Here is a 14,220-nt window from a genome sequence, read left to right on the forward strand (position 1 = left end):
ACTTCCAGTTCTGAACACGCAGTCTGTGCTCTCATGCTGCCCCTGCAACCATGTTACTTTTAGGAACTCCTACTGACCCTCAGTGGTCCATTTTGCTCTTCTCAGTACCTTCTTTAAAGGGACCAAGGCAGACTTATTTTACTTTTCAGCCAGAGCATCTTTCACATTGTAACCGTGTTTTGCCATTTCTATTGTTCATTCACTTAGGCAATGGGGGCCTGCTATGTTTCAGCCTCAGCCCTGGGCACAGTGAGGGCCAGGAGACACTGGCACTATTCTCATGAAGTTTATAGGGGTATAGCTATATAAACATAATTTAACGGATGATGCACATGTAGGAAGGATGGAAATAGAATTGTGGATCCGGAAAGCCCCTTGGAAGAAGTTTAAAGTGAGACTAGAAGTTTGTAAGAGTGGCTGGGGAAGAGACAGGGCCCTGCACGTCCACCAGCACGCAGGTATCACGTGCAAACTCTCCTCGGCTGACCTGAAGCTGAGCCAGCATGTCGTTCAAGTTTGTCTCCCCATTGTCTGTTGTAATAAATGAGTAAGTGGTTGAAGGAAAGGGTGTTTTCCATGTATGACTACTGAGACTAGATACCTTATGGGATAGAAGAGGATGTTCTTTTGGTGGTGAGATGAATTCTCTGTTTCATTCAGCTAAAGCGGCAATGTTGAACACTCAATGAAATGCAAGAAACTTTAAAGTCAGCCAAGTTGGGGAGAAATGGTAAGAAAGTTTTATTACCACCACCACCACCTCCTCCTCCTCCTCATCTTCATCCTCCTCCTCCTTCTCTTCCTCCTCCTCCTCATCCTCCTCCCCCTCCTCAACCTCCTCCTCCTCGTCCTCCTCCTTCTCCTGCTGTCTGAGTATGCCTTGTGCATTATCTTTCACTTTACTTGGATGTAGCAAAATTCACACGGTCAGTATAAAACTAAGCATTGTGAAATGAACAGGTCGGGAGGTAGTTAGCGCACCCAGATGTTGTGTAGCCCCACCTCAAATCCCCAAACATTTTGTTGTTCCTAAGGGATGGCGCCCACCGAGCACTGCGGGATGTGGAGGCTGTTAATCTGTTCTCTTTGCACCCAGGCTGCTTAGAACAATGTTCATCTGGCATTTGTTGGACTCAAAAATAGATTTCCAATCCCACACTCACCTTAATAGATTTTTTTCAGCTGCCTAGATATTTTTCCTGAATTATACTAATATATTTAGATTTCATTAAAATTTATGATCTTCATGTGGTATAGTACGTATAAAATAAAATGTAGCACCTTGGTCTTTTAAACATACAATTCAGAATATTAATTACACCCATAGTGTTGGACCACCACCACCACCAGCACCACCACCACCACCAGCACCACCACCACCACCACCACCACCACCACCATCACCATCACCACCACCATCACCATCACCACCACCATCACCATCACCACCACCACCACCAGCACCACCACCACCACCAGCACCAGCACCACCACCAGCACCACCACCACCACCACCACCATCACCACCACCACCACCACCATGACCACCACCACCATCACCACCACCACCACCACCATCACCACCACCATCACCATCACCACCATCACCACCACCACCAGCACCACCACCACCATCACCACCACCAGCACCACCACCACCATCACCACCACCACCATCACCACCACCACTGTCACCACCAACACCACACAGTTCCACAGCTTTTTGCTCACCACTGAGTTCTGCAGGTCACTTTCCATTAAACAATAACTCTTGGGATAAAGGTGTATCTCAGTGATAGAACACTTGCTTACTATGTGCCAGACCCTGGGATTGATCCTCTGAAGCATAAAAAAACCTTAATAACACCCAAAAGACACTCCACCATACCACAGGGACATTTGCTCAACTATGTTCATAGCAGCCTTATTCATAATAGCCAGAATCTGGAAACAACCTAGATTCTCCTCAACTGAAGAATGGATAAAGAAACGGTGGTACATTTACACAACGGAATACTACTCAGCTATTAAAAATGAGGAACTCTTGAAATTTGCAGGCAAATGGATGGAACTAGAAATGATCATCCTGAGTGAGGTAACCCAGACCGGGAAAGACACATATAGTATATACTTACTTATAAGTGGATATTAGCCCAACATAGATGTCCTCTGGGACTCACAGCCAGACTCTGGGCAGAGCACTGAGAGTGGTATGGAAGAATGGGGAGATGGAAGGGCCTAGAGAGTTCAAGAGCCCCACAAGGAGACCATCAAGGCTGGCAGATCTGGACCCAGGGGTCCTGTACAATCTGTAGCACTAACCTGGGACAATGCATGCAGTGAACCTAGAATATAATGTGTTTGGATCATATCCGCTGCCTGCTTCCACTCCAAATACCTCCTGGAACCCTCATCTCCCTCCCAACTTCATATCTCCTTCTTCTTTCAAAATAACTCACTCAGGCTAATTAGAGATGGCTGTAGGCACATGTAGGATGCCAGTCATGGGGGCAGGGGCGACCTACCTTGGGCCACACTGATGAAGGAAACTTCTCTGCCTGTTGGTGCAGAGAAAGAGTGACCATCAAGTGCTCAGCCTAAATGGGGCAATCTTCGTTTTGTTTTGTTGAGACAGGGTTTCTCTGTGTAGGCTTGGCTGTCCTGTAACTTACGCTATAGACCAGCCTGGCCTTGAACTCACAGAAACCTACCTGCCTCTGCCTCCATGAGTGCTGGGATCACAGGTGTGTGTCATTGTGCATGACTTAAATGGGACAATCTTATCATACACAGACAAACACACACGTACATACCCTATACACATACATACACTACACACACACACACACACACACACACACAGGCTCTGGGAATATCAGCTGGGGTGGAGCCTTGTGAACCCCTCCGTTCTCTCTGCTGGAGTGTTGGCTGGCTTGATTTTATGCAGGCAACTACAGCTGCTCCAGCCTATTCAGAAGACATAATCTTACATCAAGCTTTCCTTACTTTTGAACCCTCTTCTGTGATATTTCCTGAGCCTTGGCTGGTGTGTGTGTGTGTGTGTGTGTGTGTGTGTGTGTGTGTGTATGCGCGCGCGCGTGCTGAGGTTGTTTCACTGAGGCTGAGCACTCCAGCCACTTTTTCTCTGCACTTTGACAAGTTGTAAGCCTCTGTACTAACCGTCATCTGCCCAATAAAGAAACTTCTGAGGAGTGAGCGATGCACTGACTAGTCTCTGGGCAGAAGAGTAAGCAGTGTGATCCTATAGCCCTTTAGCAAATGGCAGCAGCATCTGTGACGTCCAGCTGATGGGTTCCTGGCCAGGTGTGCAGCACCAGGTTTGAGTTTCCTCCTGCAAAGCAGACCTTAATTCCACCTAGAATGCAGTTGTTACCCCAATATCATTCATGCCGTTAACGTGCCGATGGGCATATTTTTTCCAGCCTGATTGTTACTGAAGTTCACAGGGTTTGCACCTGGGTGAGATTCTTACTGGCTTTTCTCCCGCAGCAGCTGGTGTAGTGCTTCCTGGCACTGTAAAATCCAGCCATCAGGGAGGATGCTTCAGGTCAGCACCAGTTTGATTTCTCCATGCCCTGTGATCAACCTGTGTGGTGCCTTGGGTAACCAAGAGCGATGACAATAGCCTGTATTATTTTGGGGGTCTCTGAGATGCCCTGACCAATAGTGTTACAGGGGATGCTCCATACTTGTCACTGAGCTTTATGTCTGATAACCTGTAGCTTCTGGGAAGAGCATGGTACCTCAGTGTAGGGGAATTCCAATCAAACATTCTTTAAAAAAAATACCTTCTTAGAAAGCTTAGAAGATAGGTTTCTATATGGTTCTCCTAAACATCTCTGATTGTCAGTGGTCCCTTCCCCCTCTGCTTCTCTTGCCTAACCTCTTTACTCAAACTTTCCTTTTGTGGTTCTGATTTCCAGCCTCATGGCCAGTTGACTTATGGGTGTTGAGTTGGCAGGGTGGGTCCAGGCTCCCAGGCGACAGTGGTAGTGACTTCCTGAGCGAGGGCCTGTAGGCTTCTGAGGATGTTTCTACTTCTGACCTGGACACTTGCTCCCACACGTTGATCACTTCCTCCTGGTGGGGCAGCTTTGCCAGGCCACAGAGGAAGAAGATACAGGCAGTCCAGCTGAGACTTGATAGGCTGAGGTCAGATGTGAGAGGAAGAGGGCTCCCCTTTCTGAGAACTAGGGGAGGGAGGGAGGGGGCGTGAGGGGGGAAGGGTGGGACTGGAAGGTGATGAGGGAGGGGGGGTACAATCGGAATGTAAAGTGAACAAATTAAGAGAGAGAGAGAGAGAGAGAGAGAGAGAGAGATCACATCTTCTTGATTTGTCCCCCTTCTGCCCTCTCTTTCTCCAGTAATGGTTAAAACACACACAGGTGCATTGATTCAATACCAATTTGGCCATTTCCATCTGAAGGAGCTTGGGGCAGTTTACTTAACCTTTTGAGTCCCAGTGCCCATGAAATGGGAAAACAAAGATGGTCATTGTGAAAACAGAGGTTGTATCACGTGTGCCCAGGTCACATCTGTCTCTAGCTCTGTGCAAGCAAGGGCACACCAAGAGCCCCTCATCTTTGAGTCCAGGTAAGACGATCATGGAGAAGATAAAAGATAACCCTGTTCTTGCACTATGTCTTGTGCAGTGCACTGAAATGCTTTCGGTGCTGGAATTATCTACCTTAGATGTTATTAAGCCCACTTTGCCAGTGAGGAAAAAGTGGCCCAGGCCAGTAAGGTAGCATGTTCCAGAAGTTCTTTCTTTTGTTAGAGGAGGAAGCCAGAATTCTGACTTGATATGTCGGATTAGTAGGCACTGCTGTGTGGTGGGATGGAGTGTGTGTGTGTGTGTGTGTGTGTGTGTGTGTGTGTGGTATGGGGTGTGGGTGTGTGGGGTGGGATGGAGTGTGTGTGTGTGAGGTGTGGGGTGTGGGTGTGGGGTGGGATGGAGTGTGTGTGTGTGTGTGAGGTGTGGGGTGTGGGTGTGGGGTGGGATGGAGTGTGTGTGTGTGTATGTGTGTGTGGTATGGGGTGTGGGTGTGGGGTGGGATGGAGTGTGTGTGTGTGTGTGTGTGAGGTATGGGGTGTGGGTGTGTGGTGGGATGGAGTGTGTGTGTGTGTGTGTGTGAGGTATGGGGTGTGGGTGTGTGGTGGGATGGAGTGTGTGTGTGTGTGGTATGGGGTGTGGGTGTGTGGTGGGATGGAGTGTGTGTGTGTGAGGTGTGGGGTGTGGGTGTGGGGTGGGATGGAGTGTGTGTGTGTGTGTGTGTGTATGTGTGTGTGGTATGGGGTGTGGGTGTGGGGTGGGATGGAGTGTGTGTGAGGTATGGGGTGTGTGTATGTGGGGGGGGGGAGGATGGTGGCATCCAGGGAGGAGCCTGATGGATCCCTCATGACAATGATTTCAGTTCCCTTTCCTGGTTTTATAAGTAGAAAAATCTCATTCCTGGGAGATACAGCAGGGGATAAGATTGAGGCTAAAGTGAGGTCTGCAGGCTTTTGATATGTTAAGTGCCTCGGGGCTTGTCTCCAGTGAAGAGAGAAGAGACTAAGAATTTAGGAGCCTGGTTAGTCAGAATTGATTCTAGGATCTTATAAAAAAAAAAAGAGAGAAGAGCTTAGCCAGGAGGGCAGAGGTGGGGTGTGTGTGGAGTCGAGGGGTGGTGGAGGTGGTGGTACACACCTGTGTTCCCAGCACTCTGGGAGGCAGAGGCAGGTGGATGTCTGTGAGTTTGAGGCCAGTCTAGCCTACAAAGTGAGCCCAGGACAGTCAAGACTACACAGAGAAACCCTGTCTCCAGAGGGGGGTGGGGGGAAAGAGAGATAGTCTGCCAGTCTGACTGAAGAGGAAACAGGTTGAGAGAGAGGAGTGGCATGCCTAAGGCCATTTGGCAAAGGAGAGAACTCTTTTGAACTCAGGCTCTGAACTTCCAGCCATGAATTCTTGCATTTTTCCTGCTGCAACCCCCCCCCCCCCACTCCTATGCCTTTAAGGTTGTGGCAGGTGTTCTGGGGAAGGTAAGCTAGGCTGGGTGTGCTATCCTATGCATCTTCTCTAAAGCTCGTCTGGGATTGGTTTCTAGAAGTCCTCCCTCTGAAGGGTGCTCTGACTTGACTTAGGCTGCAGGTGTCTTACTGTACACATAAGCCAGCCTCCAATCAGGACCCCTTTGTCTGTCACAGGGTGTCACAGGGATGTGCCACCACTACCAGACATCCTTCACACTTTAAAGGGGTTTCAAAGTACATTACAAATTGTCCCTTGCTGTCTGAGGGGGTTTGGTTCCAGGATGCTGTTAATACTGAAATTCAAGTATTTTACATGCAACAGCATGAATACACACACACACACACACACACACACACACACACACACACATATATATATATACACACACATACCCACACACACACACAACTGGTACATGTCCTCTCATGTGCTTTAAAAATCACCTCTAGATTGTTTGCAACACCAACTGCCGTGTGCAAGTTGTTATACTGTATTGCTTGGGAAAATAGTCTGTACAAGTTCAGTACAAAAATATTTCCGTCCACGATGGGTTGAATCATTTAGATGAAGACACGGGACAAGGCTATGGCTGTGGTGAGGACTCCATCCCCCCATTTCTCCTAGGCTGTTTTTGTTTTTCTCCTTACAGTGGGAATTGCTCTGTTTCTGGTGATTCCATGCTGTGGAGAAGTCAGGAATGGGTTTGGTGCTGGTGGCCAAGAGATTTGTATTGAATTTCCCCCAGCACCATCCAACAATCTCATATGACCTCCTGAGAATTTCTCCTGGAGACCAAGAACTTGGCTGAGTTCTCTGAAAGGTCCTGCACTCGTTTTTGTTTGTTTGTTTGTTTTTCACAAGGAAAGCCACGTCCTCAGAAATGCTAGGTCCCCTTCAAAGTCACCTGCCACAGATGAAGCACAGCCCTCATTCTGTGTGCCTCCATGCCTCTGTGTAGCTTCTTTTCTGCAACACGTGCGGCGTCGTGGCAGGCCAGGCGTGGCAACTGCGCAAGGTGCCCACTGCGGGAGTACAGAGGACTTTTGTGCCAGGCGGTCACCACCCCTTAGCAGGCCCCTCCCTGTTCACGGAACAGACTTTACCTGCCCGCTGTCTCTCCTGCGCCTTTGCTGGCTCCTCTTTCAGCACTGGGCACTTCGGAGCTGCTTCCCGACGGTGCGGTGCAGCGCAGCAGCTCAGGAGCCAGCGTTACTGCCGCTCTGTCCCGGGTCCCCTCCCTCGGGGCTGATCATTAACTCAAAGGCAGTATAAGGAGTGAGTGGCCCCGGTGAGCCGGTGAGCCGAGGGACTCGTCGCCACCGCCATGGACAGTAGCACCTGGAGCCCCGCGGTTACCGCCACCGGCGCACCCATCCAGTCCTATGAACGCATTCGCAATCCTGCTGACATCTCAGTCATTGTCATCTACTTCTTGGTGGTGATGGCTGTCGGGCTATGGGTATGTGCGGGTCTGGGGACACGGACTGAAGAGGCCAGGGCCACTGTGTGGCATGAGAGGGCTCACAGAGATGCCATGTTTTCGCTGAGCCACAAAGGGCAGGATAAAAGTCTATAAAGGGGAGTGAGAATTTCCTGGGAATGCTGGGGCACAGGGCGCCTGTGTTCTGGAAGGTCGAGAGTGCCTAGGGGAGCCAGTCGGGAAGGCCAGGGAAGATCCTGAGTTGAGGGAGAAGGCAGAGGATCATAAGAGACTAGGATAGAATGTAAGGGACGGGAAAGAGGCAACTTGGAGCAGCAGGGAGGGGCCCAGGGCAGGTGGCTACCTTCCGATTTCTTGATTATCCGGTATCCAATGGGAAAGAAACAGTTTAGAGCCCCAAAGTCATAGTCTCTGCAGAGTACAGGTACTTGGGAAGGCCTATGGCTGACCAATGCCCCCTCCTGGGGAAGGCTAATCCAGAGGCCTGGCTTGTTCTGGTGGGGTTCTAGAGGCTACCTGGGGTTAGAGATGAGGAAAGAGCCCAGAGACCTGGTCGCTGGGAGAGGGAAGTACTTGTGTCTCTTCCTGGGACTCTGGGGACACACCAAACCAGAGAAACTTGTTCTTCAGAGCCTGGAACTTGGAAAGTTCATTTATGAGGCTGGCACACCTAACAGCTAGAGAAAGTGTGCAAGCATTTCAGCCGTCTCTCTAACAATGAATTGTGGCGGAAGCTGCTGTGGCCTCGGGAGGTTGTGTTGGGCTATGGAGTTAGGAAAGGATGGCAAGCATTAATGCGTTCACAGGCGCAGCTGTATCAGGGGCAAGAGGAAGCACGTGTTTTTGTTTTAAAAAGGAATTGTAGAAACCACATGTATCAAAAAAGGCTCCTCCTGTGTCAGTCATGTGTGGACAGTGGGGCTGACTCTCCATCAATATACCTAGCTTCCCTGGCAGTGTGCAAGTGTCTAGAATACTGACCTTTAGAATTTGCTCCCGTGTGGTTGAGCTGACCGATATAGAATACACTTACCACAGCCCCGGCTTATCCAAGTATGAAATAGGCATGTTTGCATCTGTTCCGATGATCCCCTTCCCCACATACTGTGAGTTGGGTCTGAAAGGTCATTATGATGCTAGGAAGTTTTTCCTTATGCTACTGTCATTTCCCTTATAAGGTGTATGATCAGTGCCCTGGGTAGTTTTTGTATTTTCAAGTAAAGTGGGCAGAAACAGTAAGCTGGGCAATACACCGTCACACAAAAAGCCACAGGACAGGGAAGACAGGAATGCTAATCATAACTTTACAGGAGAGGTGGCTGTGAATTGCCTAAGGTTTTGCAATCCCTGGGACTGTGCCTGGAACTTCGGTGTCTTGATCCTTGCCTTGACACCGGGATGCCCCTCAAGCACAGTGCTCCCTCTCTGTCATCCCCCTGCAATTCAGGTTGGTCGCTGTTGGAGGCAAGCAGTGAACCCACCCTTTGCCAGCCACACCAGATGGCCCCCTTTCCAGGCACGCACTGATCATGTCAGCGCTCTTATCCAGGCACGTCGTAGCCTTCCCAATCCTGCAGGTGTTTGCATTATTTATGGTGTTTGCACTTTTGAAATATCTGTGAACCAGTATCACTTGTCCTGTTAAAATACTGCTTAATGAGCCGGTCAGTATTTGTCTATGTTTAATCTTCTCCCATTAGCCAGTGCCTCTGGACCTTGCTCATTCAACACAGTGCTCAGCTCAGTTCTACAGCCTTTCTTTTCTTATGTGTATTTTATCTATTGTAATTTATTCACTTTACTATATTCTTTCAACTTTGCTTCTTCACTGATAATCTTTAAGCTTTGGCCTATTACTTGTTTGATATTTATCTCTATTTTCTTTCACAATTTCGCATTGCTTCTTCAGGGGTTTATGTATCTGTCTAAGCAGAATCACTGACCTTATTCTTGCTGGGAGATGCTACCAATCCAGACTAGAATTGTTTAAAAAAAAAAAAAACAACCAAAACATCTATGGCTTAATGGCCAAAACAGTCCATTTTTATATGGCTCATAAACCAAGAATAACTTTTATACTTTTAGAGGGTTCTAAACATAATTGGATAAAGTAAATTAAATTAAATGGTAGATAAACCACAAACTCCAAAGTACCTACTATCAGACCCATTTTCTTAATTTTTCAAAATTATTTATTATTATTATTATTATTATTATTATTATTATTATTATTATCATTATCATTATTATTATTATTATATGTGTACAGGTATATTGCCTGCATGTATATATGCACTACATGTATACAGTGTCCTAAGAATCCAGCAGAGGGCATCAGATCACCTGGAATTGGAGTTATAGACAATTGTGAGCTGCCATTTGAGTGCTGGGAATTGAACTTGGGTCCTCTGGAAGACCAGCCAGTGCTCCTAACTTCTGAGCCATCTCTCCAGGCTCCAAACCCGTTTTATTTTAGCTTAATCAGATGATTTCTTTCCATAAAGATTCTTGTTTAAAAAAAACCCTTGTCATTTGAGCCAATAAGATCATCATTACCTGAATTGGGATGGCCTTTGAGTTAACAGCATCACTGAATACTGGGTTGGCATGGCCTCTGGGGGAGCCTAACCGTTCACTTTTGTTAGTGAGGGTAACGTAACGATGGGCAGCCAGAAGTTCATCTAGATGAAATCGCCACCAGAGCAGGGATGGTCAGAACTCAGAGGCTATGACGTGAAACCAATGCTACTCTTCCTGTCTCTTCTTCAAGACACTGCCCTTCTGGAAAACCCTCTCCAGCGTCCCTTCTCCGTCACGCTGTTCCTTCTCTCCTCATGTATTTGCATAAATGTGGCCCTCAAGTTTACTGACTTCTGTCCTTTTCCTTCTATACTCATATCTCTCTTCATCGAATATTCCAGCAAAAAGTCTCCCCTGGGGTCCAATTTTCGTCTCTGGGCAGCTCTGGGAGAGAAGAAATCCTTCCTGGTACCAGGTTAAACATCACACAATCAGTTTCTTACATCTCAATGTCCCCCCCCCCCCATTGTAACCTATGTAGGCTGCCCTGAACAGGACTGCCCCATTTTACATATCAGAACACAGTGTGCCACATCTGAATCTTCACTCTGAGGGCCCAATACCCTAGTTTCCTCCCTCCCTTCCTCCCACCGTCCCTCCCTTCCTTTCCTTTCTTTTTCTATCCTTTCTTTCTTCTTCCCCGACCCCAGGAAGGGCAGGGCAGGGGTGAGGTCTCTCTACATAGCTCTGGCTGTCCTGGACCTCACTTTGTAGATCAGGCTGACCTCAAACCTTTAGAGATCTGCCTGCCTCTGTTGTTGTACTCTGTCCTACTTGATGGGCAGCTCAGGTGGCGTGGTGATTGGGTGCAGCATTGCCAGACATTCAGTTTTCATTAAGGTCCAACAGCAAACCGTAAGCTGTCTCTCAAAGCAAGAATAGTTGTCTGCAGATAACCATAATGCTTTTCTTCAAAATCCCAAGGGTCTTCTCTGTGATTCACCGATAGGGGACTTCCCAAAGGCTACAAACAGCATCCCCATCTGCCACTGACACACTAAGTACCATCATGTCAGGTGGATCATGGTCCAAATGGTAGAGCAGCCTGCACAGTAGCCTGGACCTGTTGAAGAACTTTCTTCTTGTACCAGGCTCCATTCAGAGCTAGCAGGTTCGAAGCTGGAGTCTCTGGGTACATGGGCTGGAGTAACACACCCAAATGAGGAATGTGATGTCTCTAGAATCCAAATAAGCCCATTAAACATTGTACTCCTATCTTAGTGATGGGTGGGGCCAGGTGCAATAACTTAATCTTTCACCTTAGAAAGGATTGTCCCTACCTGCCCCATACCACTGGACTCCTGGGAAGTTCACTGAGGTAGAGGGCTCCTCTTGAATCCTGGTTGGATATTCTCCATCTTTGATGCGCATATGCGTTACCAACAAGTCTGAAGTGGTTGCCACCTCCTGCTCATTTGGTCCATTCAGCATAATATCATCAATATAGTGGAGAAGTGTGATATTTTGTGAATAAGATGGCCGATCAGGATCTCTCTGACTGCGTTATGACATAATAGTGCTGAGAGCTGGGCAGACAGTGGGAATCCAGCTCAAGAGGGCTCAGAGAGGGACAATAGTAGCAACTGACCTGGAGACCATTCTTGTGAGATTTTGGGAAAGAATGAGCTGTTTTCTGCCCGAGGCTAAACTGAAAAATAATAGCTTAATTTTGCTGGCAGAGAAGATTTCAAGGCGACCTAATATTGACCTGTCCAAGGCTTACTAGTAACTATTCTTACTCACGTCTACATAGAAAAAGAGCAAGCAGGGCAAAAGGAAATACAAAATGTACCGTTTAAAGTGAAAAGGAGCACCAGGGAATTTAATGTTGGAGACAAAGTTGGTGCAGAGACAGCTAAGGAGAGGCGTGAGTCTAATGAAATATAATATAAGATAAAACAAAACAAACAAGTTGGAATAGGAAAAAACAACCAAACAGGAAAAAAAAACCAAACAAACAACAAAAAACCAAAACAAACAAAAACAAAACAAAACAAAAAAACCCAAACCAAACCAAACCAAAACAAAAAAACAGAGAAAAGCCACAAGAAACCCATAGAGATTAAGAGACACATACGTTTGCATACACAGGAATCCCATTCAAACACAAAACTGAGAGGCACCATATATAAGTAAAAGACCTGCAAGGTATAAAAAAAAAATGCCATGACTTAACATTATGAGACAAAGGACCTCCAAAGATGTTGTTGAGTTCATGTTCTGTCGGCCACCTACTTTAGCCCATGAGGCCGACCCTTAAGAGTGGTTTGTTTCCCCAGTGAGACTCCCTTGAAGAAAACGAAATTTTCATTTGCAGGTGGCTATCGGTTGGCGATAGCTTCTGCCGTAGGGATTGGGGCATGTGTTCACCTTTACTTTTAACTCTAGGACCCCATCTGGTGCAGACCTGTGCAAGATCTGTGCATGCTGCCACAGTCTCTATGAGTTCATACGTGTGCCATCCATCCCTGCTGTGTCTAGGAGGCCTTGATTTCTTGGTGTCCTCCATCACCTCTGACTTTTACACTCTTCCTCTCCTCCTCCTCCTCCTCCTCCTTCTCTCCTCCTCCTTCTTCTTCTTGCCTGAGTGAGTGGTGGTGATGGAGACATCTCTTTTAGGGCTGAGTATTTCAGGGTCTCTCACTCTCTGTATCTTGTCTCTGTATTTGTTCCCATCTGGTGTAGGAGGAAGCTTCTTTAATGATGCCTGAGCAAGGCACAGATCTATGAATATAGCAGAATGTCATTAGGAGTCATTTTATTGCTCTGATCCTTTAGCAGAACAGTAGTATTCAGCTTCCCCCTAGATCCCTGGCCTATCTCATCTCAGGTTATTGGCCAGTTGATCAGAATTGGGCATGGGTCCCCCCCCCCCCCCATCTCATGGAATAGGCCTTAAATTCAACCAGATATTGGGTGGTTAGTGGCATAACTTTTGTGCCACTATTGCTGCAGTGCACATTGCAGGCAGGATACCATTGTATATCGAGGGGTTTATAGCTCAGTCATGGTTTACCTTTCTCCTTTGGTAGCATGTGGAGTACCTTCCAGGACCATGAGCACTAGTCTGCAGGAGTGAAGGCTTAGTTAGGCACCAGCTCAACTTCTCTGTGTTCAATGAGTTGTGTAGGCATTTTCTTCAGCAATAGGGCCTTACTGTCAGTTGGCAAAGAGCCACCAATAACCTTGGCAATACCCTGGGATTGAAGGTTCTCATTGGCCAAGAACTCAATTAGATATAACCCATTCTTGGTACTGGAGGCTTCATTTGGTGATGAGATATGCCCATTTAGGTCTCCCTGTTATTTGGTGATCTGTATCTATACCTCTCTCCTCCTCCTCCTCTTCCTCCTCCTCCTCTTCCTCCTCCTCCTCTTCCCCCCTCTCTCCTCCTCCTCCTCTTCCCCCTCTCTCTCTCCTTCCTCCTCCTCTTCTTCTTTTCTTCTCTTTTCTTTCCTTCTTCTTCTTCTTTCCTCTCTCTCTCTCTCTCTCTCTCTCTCTCTCTCTCTCTCTCTCTCTCTCTCCCTCTCTCTCTCTCTGTATTTTAGGAAGCTTCTACTCAAATGGCCCTTAGTTTTAGCTGTCTCTTCCTGTGTTCCCTCCCTTGTCCCCTTCTTCCCTCCAGCCTCCTGTTTGACCCTCCCAGTCCAGTCCCCACTCCAAGTCTCCATTTATCACTATCTATTCTCTCTCCCGTCCTAGGGAGATGCCATCCTCCCTTCTAGTCCTTTACTCTCCACCTAAATTCTGTAGTTAATCAAACTGTATCTTGCTTGTCAATGACTTAACAACTAATATCCACATATAAGCAAATGCATACTATACTTGTATTTCTGGGTCTGGGTTACCTCACTCCAGATGATTTTCTTTATCTAGTTTCACCCATTTACCTGAAAATCCATGATTTCATTTTTATAATTGTTGAGTAATATTCCATTGGGTAAATGTACCAAATTTTCTTTATCTATTCATCTTTTGATGGACATCTTGGTTGTTTCCAATTTCTGGCTATTATGAATAAAGCAGCAATGAACATAACTGAGCAAGAGTCTCTGTGGTAGGATAAAGCATCCTTTGTATATATGCCCAAGAGTGGTATAGCTGGATCTTGATGTAAATAAATTCTTTTCTTTTCTTTCTTTTTGTTTTGTTTGCTTGTTTT

General features: G+C 47.0%; 1 protein-coding gene across 1 annotated transcript in view; it reads left to right on the forward strand.

Moving 5' to 3' along the window:
• Positions 1 to 7,226: 7,226 nt before the first annotated feature.
• The window catches only part of Slc5a1 (solute carrier family 5 member 1), a 76,220-nt gene continuing 69,226 nt past the window's right edge, over positions 7,227 to 14,220 (forward strand). Inside the window, exon 1 of the mRNA XM_051165253.1 lies at positions 7,227 to 7,496. Coding sequence (XP_051021210.1) covers positions 7,362 to 7,496 — 135 coding nt within the window. The 5' untranslated portion in view covers positions 7,227 to 7,361. The remainder of the gene's footprint in view (positions 7,497 to 14,220) is intronic.

The sequence above is a fragment of the Acomys russatus genome, chromosome 22, assembly GCF_903995435.1.
Source record: "Acomys russatus chromosome 22, mAcoRus1.1, whole genome shotgun sequence".
Classification (NCBI taxonomy): Eukaryota; Metazoa; Chordata; class Mammalia; order Rodentia; family Muridae; genus Acomys; species Acomys russatus.